General features: G+C 45.8%; 1 protein-coding gene across 1 annotated transcript in view; it reads left to right on the top strand.

Moving 5' to 3' along the window:
* Positions 1–26,765, top strand: part of shank3a (SH3 and multiple ankyrin repeat domains 3a) — a 383,230-nt gene that overhangs the window by 159,977 nt on the left and 196,488 nt on the right. Inside the window, exon 5 of the mRNA XM_029758638.1 lies at positions 5,067–5,138. Coding sequence (XP_029614498.1) covers positions 5,067–5,138 — 72 coding nt within the window. The remainder of the gene's footprint in view (positions 1–5,066; positions 5,139–26,765) is intronic.

Raw genomic sequence — 26,765 nt, forward strand, 5'->3', positions numbered from 1 at the left:
CCAGTGTTTCGTCCATGTAAGAAACCTGTCTGATTAGGATGAATAATATCTGTGTAACGGCTGTCTGTAAGAGGGAACCAAGGTGCAGCAGAGGATGTGCTCATCATTAGAATTTTAATTCAAATAAACAAGAGAACACTACAAAACGACAGCCAACAGTCCTGTTAGGAAAATACTCAAACAGAAACAATTACCCACAAAACCCAAAGGAAAAACATGCTCCTTATGTGTGACTCCCAATCAGCAGCAACGAGCTTCAGCTGTGCCTGATTGGGAGCCACACACACGGCCCAAAACAAAGAAATACCAAAACATAGAAAAAGGAACATAGAACGCCCACCCAATGTAACACCCTGGCCTAACCAAAATAAACAAAAAACCCCTCTCTATGGCCAGGGCGTTACAGTACCCCCCCCCAAAGGTGCGGACTCCGGCCGCAAAACCTGACTCTGAAGGGGAGGGTCCGGGTGGGCCTTCTTACGGCGGCGGCTCAGGTGCGGGACGTGGCCTCTGCTCCACCCTTGACGTCGCCCTCTTAGGTGGCGCACCTGGCCGCGCCGAAGGTCTGGTGGGCGACGCTGACTGCGCCCGGCTGGCGGCGATGGTTGCGCCCGGCTGGCGGGCGACCCTTGTTGCGCCCGGCTGGCGGCCGGCGATGGTTGCGCCCAGCTGGCGGGCAACCCTGGCTGCGCCCGGCGATGGTTGCGCCCGGCTGGCGGGCGGCGATGGTTGCGCCCGGCTGGCGGGCGGCCGTCCCTTGTTGCGCCCGGCTGGCGGCCGGCGATGGTTGCGCCCGGCTGGCGGGCGACCCTGGCTGCGCCCGGCTGGCGGGCGGCGATGGTTGCGCCCGGCTGGCGGGCGACCCTGGCTGCTCTGACGGCACTGACCCAGGATTCACCAGGCTGGGGAGACATGACAGAGGCCTGGCCCTAGGCGTAGGCACAGGACTCACCGGGCTGGCGGGCGTCCCTGGCCACTCTGGCAGTTCAGGACAGTTGAGACCCACTGGAGGCCTAGTCCTGGGAGGTGGCACAGGACGGACCAGGATGGGGAGACCCACTGTAGGCCTAGTCCTGGGAGGTGGCACAGGATGGACCAGGATGGGGAGACCCACTGGAGGCCTGGTCCTGGGAGGTGGCACAGGATGGACCAGGATGGGGAGACCCACTGGAGGCCTGGTCCGAGGAGGAGGCACAGGATAAACCGGGCTGTGGGGGAGCACTGGAGTTCTGGTACGGACACTCTTTACCCACACTCCAGGCTGAAAGCCCACTTTGGCCCGGCACAGGCGGAGAGCAGACATTGGGCGAACTGGACCCTCCCAGCGCTCTGGAGACACAGTGCGCAACGCCGGCGCAGGATAACCTGGACCGAGGAGGCGCACTGGAGACCAGACGCGCTGAGCTGGCACCATCCGCCCTGGCTCGATGCCTGCACTCGCATGGCACTTGCGGGGGGCTGGTATGTAGCGCACCGGGCTTTGAACGCGCACTGGGGACACCGTGCGCTCCACAGCATAACACGGTGTCCTACCAGTACCACGCTGCTTCCGGTAAGCACGGGGAGTTGGCTTAGGTCTACCACCTGACTCTGCCAATCTCCCCGTGTGCCCCCCCCAAAAAAAATTGTGGGGCTGCCTCCCGTGTCCGTTGAGCTCCCTTGCCTCGTACCAGCGCCTCTCAGCTCTCGCCGCCTCGATCTCCCACTGCGGGCGGCGATACTCCCCAGCTTGAGCCCATGGTCCTTTCCCATCCAGGATTTCCTCCCAAGTCCATGACTCCAGATAGCTTTTCTCCTGGTGCCTCTCCTTGTGCTGCTCCTTCCTCTGCTGCTTGGTCCGTTGTTGGGTAATTCTGTAACGGCTGTCTGTAAGAGGGAACCAAGGTGCAGCAGAGGATGTGCTCATCATTAGAATTTTAATTCAAATAAACAAGAGAACACTACAAAACGACAGCCAACAGTCCTGTTAGGAAAATACTCAAACAGAAACAATTACCCACAAAACCCAAAGGAAAAACATGCTCCTTATGTGTGACTCCCAATCAGCAGCAACGAGCTTCAGCTGTGCCTGATTGGGAGCCACACACACACGGCCCAAAACAAAGAAATACCAAAACATAGAAAAAGGAACATAGAACGCCCACCCAATGTAACACCCTGGCCTAACCAAAATAAACAAAAAACCCCTCTCTATGGCCAGGGCGTTACAATCTGACAATACCTTTTAAATTCTATGCGCGATGCATTTTGCTATAATTTTTGCATCACAACACTGTAAGGGGCCTCACATTTTTTTATGGACTGGATCTTTATATTTACCAGTTGGGTCCTGTTTCAGTAATAATGAAATCAGACTTTCCTGTTGAGTATCTGATAATCTACCATTATTATTGGAGTGGTTGAAAAAAGGATTGGTATACCTCAACAGGTATGCCATCCAGCCCTGCAGGTTTCCAAAACTTAAAGGCTTTAATTGCATTAAGAAGTTCCTCCTCTGTAATTTGGCCTTCACATTAGTCTTTCTGTACAGCTGTTCATTTTACATTATTAATAGAAAAAAATCCTTACAATTAACTTTGGTTCATTGTGTTGCTGTCGTATACCTTCTCCCCTGGGAGAACACTAGGAGCTTGATGTCACCTGTCAATTATTCAATTATCCAGTCTGCTCTGTGAGTAAGATGTGTGCATAATATATGTGTGAAACTCAGCAGAGATAATCACACTCTGACAGCAGTGTTCCCAGCTGTCATCTCTAGCAGTTATTTGTAGCCTGTGTCGATCATGGTTTGTGATCATATTGAAACTCAGCCAATGTGATGTTTTTACAGTCAATAGAGTAAACATCGTTAGATCTCTCTCTCAAAATTCTGGAGTGAGGCAGAGCTAGAAATAAATAGATACATAACTCACTAGAGTGCACTCCAACCTTCTGCAGTGAATGATTCTATAATATCCATTGTTTGATTTATTAAAAGTCAGCCGACATTGTTTAAATACAAAATGTTCCTTTCCTGTGTGCTTTGAAAATGTCATTGTTTTCTTATCAGCAAAGTGCTCTGTTTCACCTTAAATACAGATTGATTATTTTCTCCAGGTGTTATGGATGCAGCAACGGTAGATGATGTTGTTATTGCAGGTAGTTGCATCATGTTCAGGTAGCAGAATGTCTGCAGGTAAATCCTTGACGCACGTAGAATAGGACTGAAGTCAGCCTTTTCTCAATTGGATCTGCTCAACTCCTGCGTCCTCTGTCCTCCATCCTCTCTGGACTCCTTTTGATAAAGGTCAAAGGTAGTTGAGGAGAGGCGGCGAAGAGAGTGGAAACTAGACGAAAATGCGCTTGTATGAAATTAGACTCTCCTCCAATCGTGTGCCATCAGGCAAATTATGTTTACAGGGTGGAATCCCAAAATAAATGTATGAAGTGATAAAACAAATGTAGTTAGTTGTGCAAGACATTTTATAGATGAAAGGATAAGTAGTTTATGGTTTTACAACAGACGATTCAAAGGGGGTGTGGCAGATTTCTAAATTTGTCCACTAAGGACTCGGGTAGGAAACGCTTGTACTTCCTCGCCAAAAGGAGGTTATTGAGGAGAGGAGGAACTTCTTCCATTTAACTGCTAAAGAATTGACACTCTCCTCGACCACTTATCGGTTTCCGGGTCACGGAGGAGAGACGATGGAGAAGAGGACACATTGGCCAGAATGATGATGTTTAGAAAGCCCAAGAGATTTACTGTGTCTTGATAATTAGATATTTGAAGTGTACAATTCCTCCCAGGTAATGTACACCTTCTCAATTTGTAACTCAAACCCTCATGCTACCATGGACTACCAAAAAATGTCCAGCTTCCAAGGGCACTGTGCCCTAAAAATAAGAGATAAGTGATATAAACATCTCTATAGTAGCTATGTGTCTGTGTGTGTACACAGTAAGTCAAGGGCCATGCTCTATGTAATTTGTCTCTCAGCAAGCTCCATGTCAGATAGTTTCACAATGTATTGAGTTAGTGTGCTCTCTCTCGGTATCACATATGGAAATTGGGACAGTTTCATGTTGCTGTCAAGTCCAACTAAATTCTGTGTTTACTATGGTGGTTGTTTTCTGTTTTCTAAAGTTAGACACAGGGTTAGTCATGGTTACGTGAAGGAAGCATTTTGAGTACATTGTGTGTGTGTGTGTGTGTGTGTGTGTGTGTGTGTGTGTGTGTGTGTGTGTGTGTGTGTGTGTGTGTGTGTGTGTGTGTGTGTGAGCTTTAGGAGTGTAAATCTATGGGTGGGTAGAGGGCCCTTTTACATGAATGCATGTGTAGGTCTGTTCTGTAGTTGTATGAGAGTGGTCTTTACTGGCGTCTCTTCAATAACATTGATCAGTCAACAGATCAGTCTTCCCTCTCTCTGGGCAGGAGTTTATAGATATGAGTGACAGGTTAGTCCAGCCTCACTACCCTCTGCCCTCCCATAGATTTATACTGCTAAAGCACACACACACACACACACACACACACACGCACACAGAGAGCTTTATTTTCATGAAATTTCAGGACTTTTGTACCTAAACCTAACCCTCCTCTACCCCTTAACCTAATCCTAATATTAACCCCAAAAACCATAACCCTAATCTTAACCTTAACCCCAAAACTCTAAACCTAACAAATTCAGGACATGAAAAAAGTTATTGTTTACCTACCGTGTCAGGACAATTAGGTGAATTGTTAGGACATTGGGGTCCTGATAATGTAGGAAAAAATACACACACATACACACACACACACACACACACACACACACACACACACACACACACACACACACAATCGCCTCTCTCCCCCAAGGTTTACATGTTTTAGCTGCAGTCTGACAGTGTTCAGTGAAAACTGTCTATCAAATCAGTGGTTTGTAATCGGACTAATAAACATTGCTGTTGACAGATTGAGTATGGCAGGCAGGGGATATCTGACTTTTTATCTAGAATTGTTTTATTTGCTAACAAACTAGCAGACTAACTAATATAGTGTTATTCCAGTAACCATGTGTTGTCTCTGTGTGTTCCTCTCCCAGTTCCGCTATAAGAGACGTCTCTACACACAGTCCCACCTGGATGACAAGCAGCTCTCCAAACTACACACCAAGGTAAGATAATGTTCCACACCCAGATTTGGTATAGTCATTCTGAGCTTTTATATATTTGGAGATGTGTGATTTTAATAGAATAGACACCATACGTGCACATAGGCTCTGGCTATCTCAGTCTGAGGCGGAAGGCTGTATATATAAGAGAGAAAGAGCAGAGAGAACTGCATGCATTGACATCCCCATCAGAGGGCAGGAGATTTACACTGGTGAGAATGGCCCATCACCTGCAGATTTTTCCTCACTGTGTGTGTGAGGGACCATGACCATCTGCAACTGAGCGGTCTCTAATGACATTCACATATTAATGTTGGCTTATTGTTCTGTTTAATATAAATATTCCTGCAGTCATCAATGCTTGCTGCATGACTTTTTTATTGATTAAACAGAATCTGAGCAGGCTGGACAAAGTCGGGCTATGGGACTGTGTGATACAGGCTAGAGCAGGAATGAGTAAGAGACACAGAGACGGCGCGAGAGAGACGGCGAGACGGCGCGAGAGAGACGGAGCGAGAGACACAGAGAGAGAGACGGAGCGAGAGACACAGAGAGAGAGAGACGGAGCGAGAGACACAGAGAGAGAGAGACGGAGCGAGAGACACAGAGAGAGAGAGACACAGAGAGAGAGAGAGACACAGAGAGAGAGAGACACAGAGAGAGAGAGACACAGAGAGAGATGGAGCGAGAGAGACAGAGAGAGATAGATTTAAAGTATGAAAGAGATGGGGAGGGAGGCAGCAAGAACGAAAAAGAAAACGAGTAGAGAGAGAGAACAAGAGGAAGAGAGAAAAAAGAAAGAAAGAAAGAAAGAAAGAAAGAAAAAAAGAAAGAAAGAGAAAGGGAGGGAGGGAGGGAGGGAGGGAGAGAAAGAATAGACAAGCAGACAAGGATGAGTCATCCTCTCAGACACTCTCTAGACTCTTTACTGTCACTGCAGCCTTAGTCTTTCCTGTCTCTTTCATGTTTAGTAGGGATATAGTGTCTTACTGCACACTGACTGTAACTAGCTAGGTGTGGTAAGGGTATAGCGTCTTACTGCACACTGACTGTAACTAGCTAGGTGTGGTAGGGGTATAGCGTCTTACTGCACACTGACTGTAACTAGCTAGGTGTGGTAGGGATATAGTGTCTTACTGCACACTGACTGTAACTAGCTAGGTGTGGTAGGGGTATAGCGTCTTACTGCACACTGACTGTAACTAGCTAGGTGTGGTAGGGGTATATCGTCTTACTGCACACTGACTGTAACTAGCTAGGTGTGGTAGGGATATAGCGTCTTACTGCACACTGACTGTAACTAGCTAGGTGTGGTAGGGATATAGCGTCTTACTGCACACTGACTGTAACTAGCTAGGTGTGGTAGGGATATAGCGTCTTACTGCACACTGACTGTAACTAGCTAGGTGTGGTAGGGATATAGCGTCTTACTGCACACTGACTGTAACTAGCTAGGTGTGGTAGGGATATAGCGTCTTACTGCACACTGACTGTAACTAGCTAGGTGTGGTAGGTTTATAGTGTCTTACTGCACACTGACTGTAACTAGCTAGGTGTGGTAGGGATATAGTGTCTTACTGCACACTGACTGTAACTAGCTAGGTGTGGTAGGGATATAGTGTCTTACTGCACACTGACTGTAACTAGCTAGGTGTGGTAGGGGTATAGCGTCTTACTGCACACTGACTGTAACTAGCTAGGTGTGGTAGGGGTATATCGTCTTACTGCACACTGACTGTAACTAGCTAGGTGTGGTAGGGATATAGCGTCTTACTGCACACTGACTGTAACTAGCTAGGTGTGGTAGGGATATAGCGTCTTACTGCACACTGACTGTAACTAGCTAGGTGTGGTAGGGATATAGCGTCTTACTGCACACTGACTGTAACTAGCTAGGTGTGGTAGGGATATAGCGTCTTACTGCACACTGACTGTAACTAGCTAGGTGTGGTAGGGATATAGCGTCTTACTGCACACTGACTGTAACTAGCTAGGTGTGGTAGGTTTATAGTGTCTTACTGCACACTGACTGTAACTAGCTAGGTGTGGTAGGGATATAGTGTCTTACTGCACACTGACTGTAACTAGCTAGGTGTGGTAGGGATATAGTGTCTTACTGCACACTGACTGTAACTAGCTAGGTGTGCTAGGGATATAGCGTCTTACTGCACACTGACTGTAACTAGCTAGGTGTGGTAGGGATATAGCGTCTTACTGCACACTGACTGTAACTAGCTAGGTGTGGTAGGGATATAGTGTCTTACTGCACACTGACTGTAACTAGCTAGGTGTGGTAAGGGTATAGCGTCTTACTGCACACTGACTGTAACTAGCTAGGTGTGGTAGGGGTATAGCGTCTTACTGCACACTGACTGTAACTAGCTAGGTGTGGTAGGGATATAGTGTCTTACTGCACACTGACTGTAACTAGCTAGGTGTGGTAGGGGTATAGCGTCTTACTGCACACTGACTGTAACTAGCTAGGTGTGGTAGGGGTATATCGTCTTACTGCACACTGACTGTAACTAGCTAGGTGTGGTAGGGATATAGCGTCTTACTGCACACTGACTGTAACTAGCTAGGTGTGGTAGGGATATAGCGTCTTACTGCACACTGACTGTAACTAGCTAGGTGTGGTAGGGGTATAGCGTCTTACTGCACACTGACTGTAACTAGCTAGGTGTGGTAGGGATATAGCGTCTTACTGCACACTGACTGTAACTAGCTAGGTGTGGTAGGGATATAGCGTCTTACTGCACACTGACTGTAACTAGCTAGGTGTGGTAGGTTTATAGTGTCTTACTGCACACTGACTGTAACTAGCTAGGTGTGGTAGGGATATAGTGTCTTACTGCACACTGACTGTAACTAGCTAGGTGTGGTAGGGATATAGTGTCTTACTGCACACTGACTGTAACTAGCTAGGTGTGGTAGGGGTATAGCGTCTTACTGCACACTGACTGTAACTAGCTAGGTGTGGTAGGGGTATATCGTCTTACTGCACACTGACTGTAACTAGCTAGGTGTGGTAGGGATATAGCGTCTTACTGCACACTGACTGTAACTAGCTAGGTGTGGTAGGGATATAGCGTCTTACTGCACACTGACTGTAACTAGCTAGGTGTGGTAGGGATATAGCGTCTTACTGCACACTGACTGTAACTAGCTAGGTGTGGTAGGGATATAGCGTCTTACTGCACACTGACTGTAACTAGCTAGGTGTGGTAGGGATATAGCGTCTTACTGCACACTGACTGTAACTAGCTAGGTGTGGTAGGTTTATAGTGTCTTACTGCACACTGACTGTAACTAGCTAGGTGTGGTAGGGATATAGTGTCTTACTGCACACTGACTGTAACTAGCTAGGTGTGGTAGGGATATAGTGTCTTACTGCACACTGACTGTAACTAGCTAGGTGTGCTAGGGATATAGCGTCTTACTGCACACTGACTGTAACTAGCTAGGTGTGGTAGGGATATAGCGTCTTACTGCACACTGACTGTAACTAGCTAGGTGTGGTAGGGATATAGCGTCTTACTGCACACAGACTGTAACTAGCTAGGTGTGGTAGGGATATAGTGTCTTACTGCACACTGACTGTAACTAGCTAGGTGTGGTAGGGATATATTGTCTTACTGCACACTGACTGTAACTAGCTAGGTGTGGTAGGGTAATAGTGTCTTACTGTACACTGACTGTAACTAGCTAGGTGTGCTAGGGATATAGTGTCTTACTGCACACTGACTGTAACTAGCTAGGTGTGCTAGGGATATAGTGTCTTACTGCACACTGACTGTAACTAGCTAGGTGTGGTAGGGATATATTGTCTTACTGCACACTGACTGTAACTAGCTAGGTGTGGTAGGGATATAGTGTCTTACTGCACACTGACTGTAACTAGCTAGGTGTGGTAGGGATATAGTGTCTCACTGCACACTGACTGTAACTAGCTAGGTGTGCTAGGGACATAGTGTCTTACTGCACACTGACTGTAACTAGCTAGGTGTGGTAGGGATATAGTGTCTTACTGCACACTGACTGTAACTAGCTAGGTGTGGTAGGGATATAGCGTCTTACTGCACACTGACTGTAACTAGCTAGGTGTGGTAGGGATATAGTGTCTTACTGCACACTGACTGTAACTAGCTAGGTGTGGTAGGGTAATAGTGTCTTACTGTACACTGACTGTAACTAGCTAGGTGTGCTAGGGATATAGTGTCTTACTGCACACTGACTGTAACTAGCTAGGTGTGCTAGGGATATAGTGTCTTACTGCACACTGACTGTAACTAGCTAGGTGTGGTAGGGATATAGTGTCTTACTGCACACTGACTGTAACTAGCTAGGTGTGGTAGGGATATAGTGTCTTACTGCACACTGACTGTAACTAGCTAGGTGTGCTAGGGATATATTGTCTTACTGCACACTGACTGTAACTAGCTAGGTGTGCTAGGGATATAGTGTCTTACTGCACACTGACTGTAACTAGCTAGGTGTGGTAGGGATATATTGTCTTACTGCACACTGACTGTAACTAGCTAGGTGTGCTAGGGATATAGTGTCTTACTGCACACTGACTGTAACTAGCTAGGTGTGGTAGATATATAGTGTCTTACTGCACACTGACTGTAACTAGCTAGGTGTGGTAGGGATATATTGTCTTACTGCACACTGACTGTAACTAGCTAGGTGTGCTAGGGATATATTGTCTTACTGCACACTGACTGTAACTAGCTAGGTGTGCTAGGGATATAGTGTCTTACTGCTCACTGACTGTAACTAGCTAGGTGTGGTAGGGATATAGTGTCTTACTGCACACTGACTGTAACTAGCTAGGTGTGGTAGGGATATAGTGTCTTACTGCACACTGACTGTAACTAGCTAGGTGTGGTAGGGATATAGCGTCTTACTGCACACTGACTGTAACTAGCTAGGTGTGGTAGGGATATATTGTCTTACTGCACACTGACTAACTAGCTAGGTGTGGTAGGGATATAGTGTCTTACTGCACACTGACTGTAACTAGCTAGGTGTGGTAGGGATATATTGTCTTACTGCACACTGACTGTAACTAGCTAGGTGTGGTAGGGATATAGTGTCTTACTGCACACTGACTGTAACTAGCTAGGTGTGGTAGGGATATAGTGTCTTACTGCACACTGACTGTAACTAGCTAGGTGTGGTAGGGATATAGTGTCTTACTGCACACTGACTGTAACTAGCTAGGTGTGGTAGGGATAGAGTGTCTTACTGCACACTGACTGTAACTAGCTAGGTGTGGTAGGGATATAGTGTCTTACTGCACACTGACTGTAACTAGCTAGGGGTGGTAGGGATATATTGTCTTACTGCACACTGACTGTAACTAGCTAGGTGTGCTAGGGATATAGTGTCTTACTGCACACTGACTGTAACTAGCTAGGTGTGGTAGGGATATAGTGTCTTACTGCACACTGACTGTAACTAGCTAGGTGTGCTAGGGATATATTGTCTTACTGCACACTGACTGTAACTAGCTAGGTGTGGTAGGGATATATTGTCTTACTGCACACTGACTGTAACTAGCTAGGTGTGGTACGGTAATAGTGTCTTACTGTACACTGACTGTAACTAGCTAGGTGTGCTAGGGATATAGTGTCTTACTGCACACTGACTGTAACTAGCTAGGTGTGCTAGGGATATAGTGTCTTACTGCACACTGACTGTAACTAGCTAGGTGTGGTAGGGATATATTGTCTTACTGCACACTGACTGTAACTAGCTAGGTGTGGTAGGGATATAGTGTCTTACTGCACACTGACTGTAACTAGCTAGGTGTGGTAGGGATATAGTGTCTCACTGCACACTGACTGTAACTAGCTAGGTGTGCTAGGGACATAGTGTCTTACTGCACACTGACTGTAACTAGCTAGGTGTGGTAGGGATATAGTGTCTTACTGCACACTGACTGTAACTAGCTAGGTGTGGTAGGGATATAGCGTCTTACTGCACACTGACTGTCACTAGCTAGGTGTGGTAGGGATATAGTGTCTTACTGCACACTGACTGTAACTAGCTAGGTGTGCTAGGGACATAGTGTCTTACTGCACACTGACTGTAACTAGCTAGGTGTGGTAGGGATATAGTGTCTTACTGCACACTGACTGTAACTAGCTAGGTGTGGTAGGGATATATTGTCTTACTGCACACTGACTGTAACTAGCTAGGCGTGGTAGGGATATATTGTCTTACTGCACACTGACTGTAACTAGCTAGGCGTGGTAGGGATATAGCGTCTTACTGCACACTGACTGTAACTAGCTAGGTGTGGTAGGGATATAGCGTCTTACTGCACACTGACTGTAACTAGCTAGGTGTGGTAGGGATATAGCGTCTTACTGCACACAGACTGTAACTAGCTAGGTGTGGTAGGGATATAGTGCCTTACTGCACACTGACTGTAACTAGCTAGGTGTGGTAGGGATATAGTGTCTTACTGCACACTGACTGTAACTAGCTAGATGTGGTAGGGTAATAGTGTCTTACTGTACACTGACTGTAACTAGCTAGGTGTGCTAGGGATATAGTGTCTTACTGCACACTGACTGTAACTAGCTAGGTGTGCTAGGGATATAGTGTCTTACTGCACACTGACTGTAACTAGCTAGGTGTGGTAGGGATATAGTGTCTTACTGCACACTGACTGTAACTAGCTAGGTGTGGTAGGGATATAGTGTCTTACTGCACACTGACTGTAACTAGCTAGGTGTGCTAGGGATATATTGTCTTACTGCACACTGACTGTAACTAGCTAGGTGTGCTAGGGATATAGTGTCTTACTGCACACTGACTGTAACTAGCTAGGTGTGGTAGGGATATATTGTCTTACTGCACACTGACTGTAACTAGCTAGGTGTGCTAGGGATATAGTGTCTTACTGCACACTGACTGTAACTAGCTAGGTGTGGTAGATATATAGTGTCTTACTGCACACTGACTGTAACTAGCTAGGTGTGGTAGGGATATATTGTCTTACTGCACACTGACTGTAACTAGCTAGGTGTGGTAGGGATATAGTGTCTTACTGCACACTGACTGTAACTAGCTAGGTGTGGTAGGGATATAGTGTCTTACTGCACACTGACTGTAACTAGCTAGGTGTGCTAGGGATATAGTGTCTTACTGCACACTGACTAACTAGCTAGGTGTGGTAGGGATATAGTGTCTTACTGCACACTGACTGTAACTAGCTAGGTGTGGTAGGGATATAGCGTCTTACTGCAAACTGACTGTTACTAGCTAGGTGTGGTAGGGATATAGCATCTTACTGCACACTGACTGTAACTAGCTAGCTGTGGTAGGGATATAGCGTCTTACTGCACACTGACTGTAACTAGCTAGGTGTGGTAGGGATATAGCGTCTTACTGCACACTGACTGTAACTAGCTAGGTGTGGTAGGGATATAGCGTCTTACTGCACACTGACTGTAACTAGCTAGGTGTGGTAGGGATATAGCGTCTTACTGCACACTGACTGTAACTAGCTAGTTGTGGTAGGGATATAGCGTCTTACTGCACACTGACTGTAACTAGCTAGGTGTGGTAGGGATATAGCGTCTTACTGCACACTGACTGTAACTAGCTAGGTGTGCTAGGGATATAGCGTCTTACTGCACACTGACTGTAACTAGCTAGGTGTGCTAGGTATATAGTGTCTTACTGCTCACTGACTGTAACTAGCTAGGTGTGGTAGGGATATAGTGTCTAACTGCACACTGACTGTAACTAGCTAGGTGTGGTAGGGATATAGTGTCTTACTGCACACTGACTGTAACTAGCTAGGTGTGGTAGGGTTATATTGTCTTACTGCACACTGACTGTAACTAGCTAGGTGTGGTAGGGATATAGTGTCTTACTGCACACTGACTGTAACTAGCTAGGTGTGCTAGGGATATAGTGTCTTACTGCTCACTGACTGTAACTAGCTAGGTGTGGTAGGGATATAGCGTCTTACTGCACACTGACTGTAACTAGCTAGGTGTGGTAGGGATATAGTGTCTTACTGCACACTGACTGTAACTAGCTAGGTGTGGTAGGGATATAGTGTCTCACTGCACACTGACTGTAACTAGCTAGGTGTGCTAGGGACATAGTGTCTTACTGCACACTGACTGTAACTAGCTAGGTGTGGTAGGGATATAGTGTCTTACTGCACACTGACTGTAACTAGCTAGGTGTGGTAGGGATATAGCGTCTTACTGCACACTGACTGTAACTAGCTAGGTGTGGTAGGGATATAGTGTCTTACTGCACACTGACTGTAACTAGCTAGGTGTGCTAGGGACATAGTGTCTTACTGCACACTGACTGTAACTAGCTAGGTGTGGTAGGGATATAGTGTCTTACTGCACACTGACTGTAACTAGCTAGGCGTGGTAGGGATATATTGTCTTACTGCACACTGACTGTAACTAGCTAGGCGTGGTAGGGATATATTGTCTTACTGCACACTGACTGTAACTAGCTAGGCGTGGTAGGGATATAGCGTCTTACTGCACACTGACTGTAACTAGCTAGGTGTGGTAGGGATATAGCGTCTTACTGCACACTGACTGTAACTAGCTAGGTGTGGTAGGGATATAGCGTCTTACTGCACACAGACTGTAACTAGCTAGGTGTGGTAGGGATATAGTGCCTTACTGCACACTGACTGTAACTAGCTAGGTGTGGTAGGGATATAGTGTCTTACTGCACACTGACTGTAACTAGCTAGGTGTGGTAGGGTAATAGTGTCTTACTGTACACTGACTGTAACTAGCTAGGTGTGCTAGGGATATAGTGTCTTACTGCACACTGACTGTAACTAGCTAGGTGTGGTAGGGATATAGCGTCTTACTGCACACTGACTGTAACTAGCTAGGTGTGGTAGGGATATAGCGTCTTACTGCACACTGACTGTAACTAGCTAGGTGTGGTAGGGATATAGCGTCTTACTGCACACTGACTGTAACTAGCTAGGTGTGGTAGGGATATAGCGTCTTACTGCACACTGACTGTAACTAGCTAGGTGTGGTAGGGATATAGTGTCTAACTGCACACTGACTGTAACTAGCTAGGTGTGGTAGGGATATAGTGTCTTACTGCACACTGACTGTAACTAGCTAGGTGTGGTAGGGATATAGTGTCTCACTGCACACTGACTGTAACTAGCTAGGTGTGCTAGGGACATAGTGTCTTACTGCACACTGACTGTAACTAGCTAGGTGTGGTAGGGATATAGTGTCTTACTGCACACTGACTGTAACTAGCTAGGTGTGGTAGGGATATAGCGTCTTACTGCACACTGACTGTAACTAGCTAGGTGTGGTAGGGATATAGTGTCTTACTGCACACTGACTGTAACTAGCTAGGTGTGCTAGGGACATAGTGTCTTACTGCACACTGACTGTAACTAGCTAGGTGTGGTAGGGATATAGTGTCTTACTGCACACTGACTGTAACTAGCTAGGTGTGGTAGGGATATATTGTCTTACTGCACACTGACTGTAACTAGCTAGGCGTGGTAGGGATATATTGTCTTACTGCACACTGACTGTAACTAGCTAGGCGTGGTAGGGATATAGCGTCTTACTGCACACTGACTGTAACTAGCTAGGTGTGGTAGGGATATAGCGTCTTACTGCACACTGACTGTAACTAGCTAGGTGTGGTAGGGATATAGCGTCTTACTGCACACAGACTGTAACTAGCTAGGTGTGGTAGGGATATAGCGCCTTACTGCACACTGACTGTAACTAGCTAGGTGTGGTAGGGATATAGTGTCTTACTGCACACTGACTGTAACTAGCTAGGTGTGGTAGGGTAATAGTGTCTTACTGTACACTGACTGTAACTAGCTAGGTGTGCTAGGGATATAGTGTCTTACTGCACACTGACTGTAACTAGCTAGGTGTGCTAGGGATATAGTGTCTTACTGCACACTGACTGTAACTAGCTAGGTGTGGTAGGGATATAGTGTCTTACTGCACACTGACTGTAACTAGCTAGGTGTGGTAGGGATATAGTGTCTTACTGCACACTGACTGTAACTAGCTAGGTGTGCTAGGGATATAGTGTCTTACTGCACACTGACTGTAACTAGCTAGGTGTGGTAGGGATATAGTGTCTTACTGCACACTGACTGTAACTAGCTAGGTGTGGTAGGGATATAGTGTCTTACTGCACACTGACTGTAACTAGCTAGGTGTGGTAGGGATATAGTGTCTTACTGCACACTGACTGTAACTAGCTAGGTGTGGTAGGGATATATTGTCTTACTGCACACTTTCTGTAACTAGCTAGGTGTGCTAAGGATATAGTGTCTTACTGCACACTGACTGTAACTAGCTAGGTGTGGTAGGGATATAGTGTCTTACTGCACACTGACTGTAACTAGCTAGCTGTGGTAGGGATATAGCGTCTTACTGCACACTGACTGTAACTAGCTAGGTGTGGTAGGGATATAGTGTCTTACTGCACACTGACTGTAACTAGCTAGGTGTGGTAGGGATATAGTGTCTTACTGCACACTGACTGTAACTAGCTAGGTGTGGTAGGGATATAGTGTCTTACTGCACACTGACTGTAACTAGCTAGGTGTGGTAGGGATATAGTGTCTTACTGCACACTGACTGTAACTAATTAGGTGTGGTAGGGATATAGCGTCTTACTGCACACTGACTGTAACTAGCTAGGTGTGGTAGGGATATAGCGTCTTACTGCACACTGATTGTAACTAGCTAGGTGTGGTAGGGATATAGTGTCTTACTGCACACTGACTGTAACTAGCTAGGTGTGCTAGGGACATAGTGTCTTACTGCACACTGACTGTAACTAGCTAGGTGTGGTAGGGATATAGAGTCTTACTGCACACTGACTGTAACTAGCTAGGTGTGGTAGGGATATAGCGTCTTACTGCACACTGACTGTAACTAGCTAGGTGTGGTAGGGATATAGTGTCTTACTGCACACTGACTGTAACTAGCTAGGTGTGCTAGGGATATAGTGTCTTACTGCACACTGACTGTAACTAGCTAGGTGTGCTAGGGATATAGTGTCTTACTGCACACTGACTGTAACTAGCTAGGTGTGGTAGGGATATAGTGTCTTACTGCACACTGACTGTAACTAGCTAGGTGTGGTAGGGATATAGTGTCTTACTGCACACTGACTGTAACTAGCTAGGTGTGCTAGGGATATATTGTCTTACTGCACACTGACTGTAACTAGCTAGGTGTGCTAGGGATATAGTGTCTTACTGCACACTGACTGTAACTAGCTAGGTGTGGTAGGGATATAGTGTCTTACTGCACACTGACTGTAACTAGCTAGGTGTGCTAGGGATATAGTGTCTTACTGCACACTGACTGTAACTAGCTAGGTGTGGTAGATATATAGTGTCTTACTGCACACTGACTGTAACTAGCTAGGTGTGGTAGGGATATAGTGTCTTACTGCACACTGACTGTAACTAGCTAGGTGTGCTAGGGATATATTGTCTTACTGCACACTGACTGTAACTAGCTAGGTGTGGTAGGGATATAGTGTCTTACTGCACACTGACTGTAACTAGCTAGGTGTGGTAGGGATATATTGTCTTACTGCACACTGACTGTAACTAGCTAGGTGTGCTAGGGATATATTGTCTTACTGCACACTGACTGTAACTAGCTAGGTGTGCTAGGGATATAGTGTCTTACTGCACACTGACTGTAACTAGCTAGGTGTGGTAGGGACATAGTGTCTTACTGCACACTGACTGTAACTAGCTAGGTGTGGTAGGGATATAGCGTCTTACTGCACACTGACTGTAACTAGCTAGGTGTGGTAGGGATATAGTGTCTTACTGCACACTGACTGTAACTAGCTAGGTGTGCTAGGGACATAGTGTCTTACTGCACACTGACTGTAACTAGCTAGGTGTGGTAGGGATATAGAGTCTTACTGCACACTGACTGTAACTAGCTAGGTGTGGTAGGGATATAGCGTCTTACTGCACACTGACTGTAACTAGCTAGGTGTGGTAGGGATATAGTGTCTTACTGCACACTGACTGTAACTAGCTAGGTGTGGTAGGGATATATTGTCTTACTGCACACTGACTGTAACTAGCTAGGCGTGGTAGGGATATATTGTCTTACTGCACACTGACTGTAACTAGCTAGGCGTGGTAGGAATATAGCGTCTTACTGCACACTGACTGTAACTAGCTAGGTGTGGTAGGGATATAGCGTCTTACTGCACACTGACTGTAACTAGCTAGGTGTGGTAGGGATATAGCGTCTTACTGCACACAGACTGTAACTAGCTAGGTGTGGTAGGGATATAGTGCCTTACTGCAGACTGACTGTAACTAGCTAGGTGTGGTAGGGATATAGTGTCTTACTGCACACTGACTGTAACTAGCTAGGTGTGGTAGGGTAATAGTGTCTTACTGTACACTGACTGTAACTAGCTAGGTGTGCTAGGGATATAGTGTCTTACTGCACACTGACTGTAACTAGCTAGGTGTGCTAGGGATATAGTGTCTTACTGCACACTGACTGTAACTAGCTAGGTGTGGTAGGGATATAGTGTCTTACTGCACACTGACTGTAACTAGCTAGGTGTGGTAGGGATATAGTGTCTTACTGCACACTGACTGTAACTAGCTAGGTGTGCTAGGGATATATTGTCTTACTGCACACTGACTGTAACTAGCTAGGTGTGCTAAGGATATAGTGTCTTACTGCACACTGACTGTAACTAGCTAGGTGTGGTAGGGATATAGTGTCTTACTGCACACTGACTGTAACTAGCTAGGTGTGCTAGGGATATAGTGTCTTACTGCACACTGACTGTAACTAGCTAGGTGTGGTAGATATATAGTGTCTTACTGCACACTGACTGTAACTAGCTAGGTGTGGTAGGGATATATTGTCTTACTGCACACTGACTGTAACTAGCTAGGTGTGCTAGGGATATATTGTCTTACTGCACACTGACTGTAACTAGCTAGGTGTGCTAGGGATATATTGTCTTACTGCACACTGACTGTAACTAGCTAGGTGTGGTAGGGATATAGGGTCTTACTGCACACTGACTGTAACTAGCTAGGTGTGTTAGGGATATATTGTCTTACTGCACACTGACTGTAACTAGCTAGGTGTGCTAGGGATATATTGTCTTACTGCACACTGACTGTAACTAGCTAGGTGTGCTAGGGATATAGTGTCTTACTGCACACTGACTGTAACTAGCTAGGTGTGGTAGGGCCATAGTGTCTTACTGCACACTGACTGTAACTAGCTAGGTGTGCTAGGGACATAGTGTCTTACTGCACACTGACTGTAACTAGCTAGGTGTGGTAGGGATATAGTGTCTTACTGCACACTGACTGTAACTAGCTAGGTGTGGTACGGATATAGCGTCTTACTGCACACTGACTGTAACTAGCTAGGTGTGGTAGGGATATAGTGTCTTACTGCACACTGACTGTAACTAGCTAGGTGTGCTAGGGACATAGTGTCTTACTGCACACTGACTGTAACTAGCTAGGTGTGGTAGGGATATAGAGTCTTACTGCACACTGACTGTAACTAGCTAGGTGTGGTAGGGATATAGTGTCTTACTGCACACTGACTGTAACTAGCTAGGTGTGGTAGGGATATAGTGTCTTACTGCACACTGACTGTAACTAGCTAGGTGTGGTAGGGATATATTGTCTTACTGCACACTGACTGTAACTAGCTAGGCGTGGTAGGGATATATTGTCTTACTGCACACTGACTGTAACTAGCTAGGCGTGGTAGGGATATAGCGTCTTACTGCACAGTGACTGTAACTAGCTAGGTGTGGTAGGGATATAGCGTCTTACTGCACACTGACTGTAACTAGCTAGGTGTGGTAGGGATATAGTGTCTTACTGCACACAGACTGTAACTAGCTAGGTGTGGTAGGGATATAGGGCCTTACTGCACACTGACTGTAACTAGCTAGGTGTGGTAGGGATATAGTGTCTTACTGCACACTGACTGTAACTAGCTAGGTGTGGTAGGGTAATAGTGTCTTACTGTACACTGACTGTAACTAGCTAGGTGTGCTAGGGATATAGTGTCTTACTGCACACTGACTGTAACTAGCTAGGTGTGCTAGGGATATAGTGTCTTACTGCACACTGACTGTAACTAGCTAGGTGTGGTAGGGATATAGTGTCTTACTGCACACTGACTGTAACTAGCTAGGTGTGGTAGGGATATAGTGTCTTACTGCACACTGACTGTAACTAGCTAGGTCTGCTAGGGATATATTGTCTTACTGCACACTGACTGTAACTAGCTAGGTGTGCTAGGGATATAGTGTCTTACTGCACACTGACTGTAACTAGCTAGGTGTGGTAGGGATATAGTGTCTTACTGCACACTGACTGTAACTAGCTAGGTGTGCTAGGGATATAGTGTCTTACTGCACACTGACTGTAACTAGCTAGGTGTGGTAGATATATAGTGTCTTACTGCACACTGACTGTAACTAGCTAGGTGTGGTAGGGATATAGTGTCTTACTGCACACTGACTGTAACTAGCTAGGTGTGCTAGGGATATATTGTCTTACTGCACACTGACTGTAACTAGCTAGGTGTGGTAGGGATATAGTGTCTTACTGCACACTGACTGTAACTAGCTAGGTGTGGTAGGGATATATTGTCTTACTGCACACTGACTGTAACTAGCTAGGTGTGGTAGGGATATAGTGTCTTACTGCACACTGACTGTAACTAGCTAGGTGTGGTAGGGATATAGCGTCTTACTGCACACTGACTGTTACTAGCTAGGTGTGGTAGGGATATAGCATCTTACTGCACACTGACTGTAACTAGCTAGCTGTGGTAGGGATATAGCGTCTTACTGCACACTGACTGTAACTAGCTAGGTGTGGTAGGGATATAGCTTCTTACTGCACACTGACTGTAACTAGCTAGGTGTGGTAGGGATATAGCGTCTTACTGCACACTGACTGTAACTAGCTAGGTGTGCTAGGGACATAGTGTCTTACTGCACACTGACTGTAACTAGCTAGGTGTGGTAGGGATATAGAGTCTTACTGCACACTGACTGTAACTAGCTCGGTGTGGTAGGGATATAGCGTCTTACTGCACATTGACTGTAACTAGCTAGGTGTGGTAGGGATATAGTGTCTTACTGCACACTGACTGTAACTAGCTAGGTGTGGTAGGGATATATTGTCTTACTGCACACTGACTGTAACTAGCTAGGCGTGGTAGGGATATATTGTCTTACTGCACACTGACTGTAACTAGCTAGGCGTGGTAGGGATATAGCGTCTTACTGCACACTGACTGTAACTAGCTAGGTGTGGTAGGGATATAGCGTCTTACTGCACACTGACTGTAACTAGCTAGGTGTGGTAGGGATATAGCGTCTTACTGCACACAGACTGTAACTAGCTAGGTGTGTTAGGGATATAGTGCCTTACTGCACACTGACTGTAACTAGCTAGGTGTGGTAGGGATATAGTGTCTTACTGCACACTGACTGTAACTAGCTAGGTGTGGTAGGGTAATAGTGTCTTACTGTACACTGACTGTAACTAGCTAGGTGTGCTAGGGATATAGTGTCTTACTGCACACTGACTGTAACTAGCTAGGTGTGCTAGGGATATAGTGTCTTACTGCACACTGACTGTAACTAGCTAGGTGTGGTAGGGATATAGTGTCTTACTGCACACTGACTGTAACTAGCTAGGTGTGGTAGGGATATAGTGTCTTACTGCACACTGACTGTAACTAGCTAGGTGTGCTAGGGATATATTGTCTTACTGCACACTGACTGTAACTAGCTAGGTGTGCTAGGGATATAGTGTCTTACTGCACACTGACTGTAACTAGCTAGGTGTGGTAGGGATATAGTGTCTTACTGCACACTGACTGTAACTAGCTAGGTGTGGTAGGGATATATTGTCTTACTGCACACTGACTGTAACTAGCTAGGTGTGGTAGATATATAGTGTCTTACTGCACACTGACTGTAACTAGCTAGGTGTGGTAGGGATATATTGTCTTACTGCACACTGACTGTAACTAGCTAGGTGTGGTAGGGCCATAGTGTCTTACTGCACACTGACTGTAACTAGCTAGGTGTGCTAGGGACATAGTGTCTTACTGCACACTGACTGTAACTAGCTAGGTGTGGTAGGGATATATTGTCTTACTGCACACTGACTGTAACTAGCTAGGTGTGGTACGGATATAGCGTCTTACTGCACACTGACTGTAACTAGCTAGGTGTAGTAGGGATATAGTGTCTTACTGCACACTGACTGTAACTAGCTAGGTGTGCTAGGGACATAGTGTCTTACTGCACACTGACTGTAACTAGCTAGGTGTGGTAGGGATATAGTGTCTTACTGCACACTGACTGTAACTAGCTAGGTGTGGTAGGGATATAGCGTCTTACTGCACACTGACTGTAACTAGCTAGGTGTGGTAGGGATATAGTGTCTTACTGCACACTGACTGTAACTAGCTAGGTGTGGTAGGGATATATTGTCTTACTGCACACTGACTGTAACTAGCTAGGCGTGGTAGGGATATATTGTCTTACTGCACACTGACTGTAACTAGCTAGGCGTGGTAGGGATATAGCGTCTTACTGCACAGTGACTGTAACTAGCTAGGTGTGGTAGGGATATAGCGTCTTACTGCACACTGACTGTAACTAGCTAGGTGTGGTAGGGATATAGCGTCTTACTGCACACAGACTGTAACTAGCTAGGTGTGGTAGGGATATAGCGTCTTACTGCACACTGACTGTAACTAGCTAGGTGTGCTAGGGACATAGTGTCTTACTGCACACTGACTGTAACTAGCTAGGTGAGGTAGGGATATAGAGTCTTACTGCACACTGACTGTAACTAGCTCGGTGTGGTAGGGCTTTAGCGTCTTACTGCACACTGACTGTAACTAGCTAGGGATATAGTGTCTTACTGCACACTGACTGTAACTAGCTAGGTGTGGTAGGGATATATTGTCTTACTGCACACTGACTGTAACTAGCTAGGCGTGGTAGGGATATATTGTCTTACTGCACACTGACTGTAACTAGCTAGGCGTGGTAGGGATATAGCGTCTTACTGCACACTGACTGTAACTAGCTAGGTGTGGTAGGGATATAGCGTCTTACTGCACACTGACTGTAACTAGCTAGGTATGGTAGGGATATAGTGCCTTACTGCACACTGACTGTAACTAGCTAGGTGTGGTAGGGATATAGTGTCTTACTGCACACTGACTGTAACTAGCTAGGTGTGGTAGGGTAATAGTGTCTTACTGTACACTGACTGTAACTAGCTAGGTGTGCTAGGGATATAGTGTCTTACTGCACACTGACTGTAACTAGCTAGGTGTGCTAGGGATATAGTGTCTTACTGCACACTGACTGTAACTAGCTAGGTGTGGTAGATATATAGTGTCTTACTGCACACTGACTGTAACTAGCTAGGTGTGGTAGGGATATATTGTCTTACTGCACACTGACTGTAACTAGCTAGGTGTGCTAGGGATATATTGTCTTACTGCACACTGACTGTAACTAGCTAGGTGTGCTAGGGATATATTGTCTTACTGCACACTGACTGTAACTAGCTAGGTGTGGTAGGGATATATTGTCTTACTGCACACTGACTGTAACTAGCTAGGTGTGCTAGGGATATATTGTCTTACTGCACACTGACTGTAACTAGCTAGGTGTGCTAGGGATATAGTGTCTTACTGCACACTGACTGTAACTAGCTAGGTGTGGTAGGGCCATAGTGTCTTACTGCACACTGACTGTAACTAGCTAGGTGTGCTAGGGACATAGTGTCTTACTGCACACTGACTGTAACTAGCTAGGTGTGGTAGGGATATATTGTCTTACTGCACACTGACTGTAACTAGCTAGGTGTGGTACGGATATAGCGTCTTACTGCACACTGACTGTAACTAGCTAGGTGTGGTAGGGATATAGTGTCTTACTGCACACTGACTGTAACTAGCTAGGTGTGGTAGGGATATAGAGTCTTACTGCACACTGACTGTAACTAGCTAGGTGTGGTAGGGATATAGCGTCTTACTGCACACTGACTGTAACTAGCTAGGTGTGGTAGGGATATAGTGTCTTACTGCACACTGACTGTAACTAGCTAGGTGTGGTAGGGATATATTGTCTTACTGCACACTGACTGTAACTAGCTAGGCGTGGTAGGGATATAGTGTCTTACTGCACACAGACTGTAACTAGCTAGGTGTGGTAGGGATATATTGCCTTACTGCACACTGACTGTAACTAGCTAGGTGTGGTAGGGATATAGTGTCTTACTGCACACTGACTGTAATTTGCTAGGTGTGGTAGGGTAATAGTGTCTTACTGTACACTGACTGTAACTAGCTAGGTGTGCTAGGGATATAGTGTCTTACTGCACACTGACTGTAACTAGCTAGGTGTGCTAGGGATATAGTGTCTTACTGCACACTGACTGTAACTAGCTAGGTGTGGTAGGGATATAGTGTCTTACTGCACACTGACTGTAACTAGCTAGGTGTGGTAGGGATATAGTGTCTTACTGCACACTGACTGTAACTAGCTAGGTGTGCTAGGGATATATTGTCTTACTGCACACTGACTGTAACTAGCTAGGTGTGCTAGGGATATAGTGTCTTACTGCACACTGACTGTAACTAGCTAGGTGTGGTAGGGATATATATTGTCTTACTGCACACTGACTGTAACTAGCTAGGTGTGCTAGGGATATAGTGTCTTACTGCACACTGACTGTAACTAGCTAGGTGTGGTAGATATATAGTGTCTTACTGCACACTGACTGTAACTAGCTAGGTGTGGTAGATATATAGTGTCTTACTGCACACTGACTGTAACTAGCTAGGTGTGGTAGGGATATAGTGTCTTACTGCACACTGACTGTAACTAGCTAGGTGTGGTAGGGATATAGTGTCTTACTGCACACTGACTGTAACTAGCTAGGTGTGGTAGGGATATAGTGTCTTACTGCACACTGACTGTAACTAGCTAGGTGTGCTAGGGATATATTGTCTTACTGCACACTGACTGTAACTAGCTAGGTGTGCTAGGGATATAGTGTCTTACTGCACACTGACTGTAACTAGCTAGGTGTGGTAGGGATATAGTGTCTTACTGCACACTGACTGTAACTAGCTAGGTGTGCTAGGGATATAGTGTCTTACTGCACACTGACTGTAACTAGCTAGGTGTGGTAGATATATAGTGTCTTACTGCACACTGACTGTAACTAGCTAGGTGTGGTAGGGATATATTGTCTTACTGCACACTGACTGTAACTAGCTAGGTGTGCTAGGGATATATTGTCTTACTGCACACTGACTGTAACTAGCTAGGTGTGCTAGGGATATATTGTCTTACTGCACACTGACTGTAACTAGCTAGGTGTGGTAGGGATATATTGTCTTACTGCACACTGACTGTAACTAGCTAGGTGTGCTAGGGATATATTGTCTTACTGCACACTGACTGTAACTAGCTAGGTGTGCTAGGGATATAGTGTCTTACTGCACACTGACTGTAACTAGCTAGGTGTGGTAGGGCCATAGTGTCTTACTGCACACTGACTGTAACTAGCTAGGTGTGGTAGGGATATATTGTCTTACTGCACACTGACTGTAACTAGCTAGGTGTGGTACGGATATAGCGTCTTACTGCACACTGACTGTAACTAGCTAGGTGTGGTAGGGATATAGTGTCTTACTGCACACTGACTGTAACTAGCTAGGTGTGCTAGGGACATAGTGTCTTACTGCACACTGACTGTAACTAGCTAGGTGTGGTAGGGATATAGAGTCTTACTGCACACTGACTGTAACTAGCTAGGTGTGGTAGGGATATAGCGTCTTACTGCACACTGACTGTAACTAGCTAGGTGTGGTAGGGATATAGTGTCTTACTGCACACTGACTGTAACTAGCTAGGTGTGGTAGGGATATATTGTCTTACTGCACACTGACTGTAACTAGCTAGGCGTGGTAGGGATATATTGTCTTACTGCACACTGACTGTAACTAGCTAGGCGTGGTAGGGATATAGCGTCTTACTGCACAGTGACTGTAACTAGCTAGGTGTGGTAGGGATATAGCGTCTTACTGCACACTGACTGTAACTAGCTAGGTGTGGTAGGGATATAGCGTCTTACTGCACACAGACTGTAACTAGCTAGGTGTGGTAGGGATATATAGCCTTACTGCACACTGACTAACTAGCTAGGTGTGGTTGGGATATAGTGTCTTACTGCACACTGACTGTAATTTGCTAGGTGTGGTAGGGTAATAGTGTCTTACTGTACACTGACTGTAACTAGCTAGGTGTGCTAGGGATATAGTGTCTTACTGCACACTGACTGTAACTAGCTAGGTGTGCTAGGGATATAGTGTCTTACTGCACACTGACTGTAACTAGCTAGGTGTGGTAGGGATATAGTGTCTTACTGCACACTGACTGTAACTAGCTAGGTGTGGTAGGGATATAGTGTCTTACTGCACACTGACTGTAACTAGCTAGGTGTGCTAGGGATATATTGTCTTACTGCACACTGACTGTAACTAGCTAGGTGTGCTAGGGATATAGTGTCTTACTGCACACTGACTGTAACTAGCTAGGTGTGGTAGATATATAGTGTCTTACTGCACACTGACTGTAACTAGCTAGGTGTGGTAGGGATATAGTGTCTTACTGCACACTGACTGTAACTAGCTAGGTGTGCTAGGGATATATTGTCTTACTGCACACTGACTGTAACTAGCTAGGTGTGGTAGGGATATAGTGTCTTACTGCACACTGACTGTAACTAGCTAGGTGTGGTAGGGATATATTGTCTTACTGCACACTGACTGTAACTAGCTAGGTGTGGTAGGGATATAGTGTCTTACTGCACACTGACTGTAACTAGCTAGGTGTGGTAGGGATATAGTGTCTTACTGCACACTGACTGTTACTAGCTAGGTGTGGTAGGGATATAGCATCTTACTGCACACTGACTGTAACTAGCTAGCTGTGGTAGGGATATAGCGTCTTACTGCACACTGACTGTAACTAGCTAGGTGTGGTAGGGATATAGCGTCTTACTGCACACTGACTGTAACTAGCTAGGTGTGGTAGGGATATAGCGTCTTACTGCACACTGACTGTAACTAGCTAGGTGTGGTAGGGATATATTGTCTTACTGCACACTGACTGTAACTAGCTAGGCGTGGTAGGGATATTGTCTTACTGCACACTGACTGTAACTAGCTAGGCGTGGTAGGGATATAGCGTCTTACTGCACAGTGACTGTAACTAGCTAGGTGTGGTAGGGATATAGCGTCTTACTGCACACTGACTGTAACTAGCTAGGTGTGGTAGGGATATAGCGTCTTACTGCACACAGACTGTAACTAGCTAGGTGTGGTAGGGATATAGTGCCTTACTGCACACTGACTGTAACTAGCTAGGTGTGGTAGGGATATAGTGTCTTACTGCACACTGACTGTAACTAGCTAGGTGTGGTAGGGTAATAGTGTCTTACTGTACACTGACTGTAACTAGCTAGGT

This window comes from Salmo trutta, chromosome 7 (genome assembly GCF_901001165.1).
Source record: "Salmo trutta chromosome 7, fSalTru1.1, whole genome shotgun sequence".
NCBI classification, from domain to species: Eukaryota; Metazoa; Chordata; class Actinopteri; order Salmoniformes; family Salmonidae; genus Salmo; species Salmo trutta.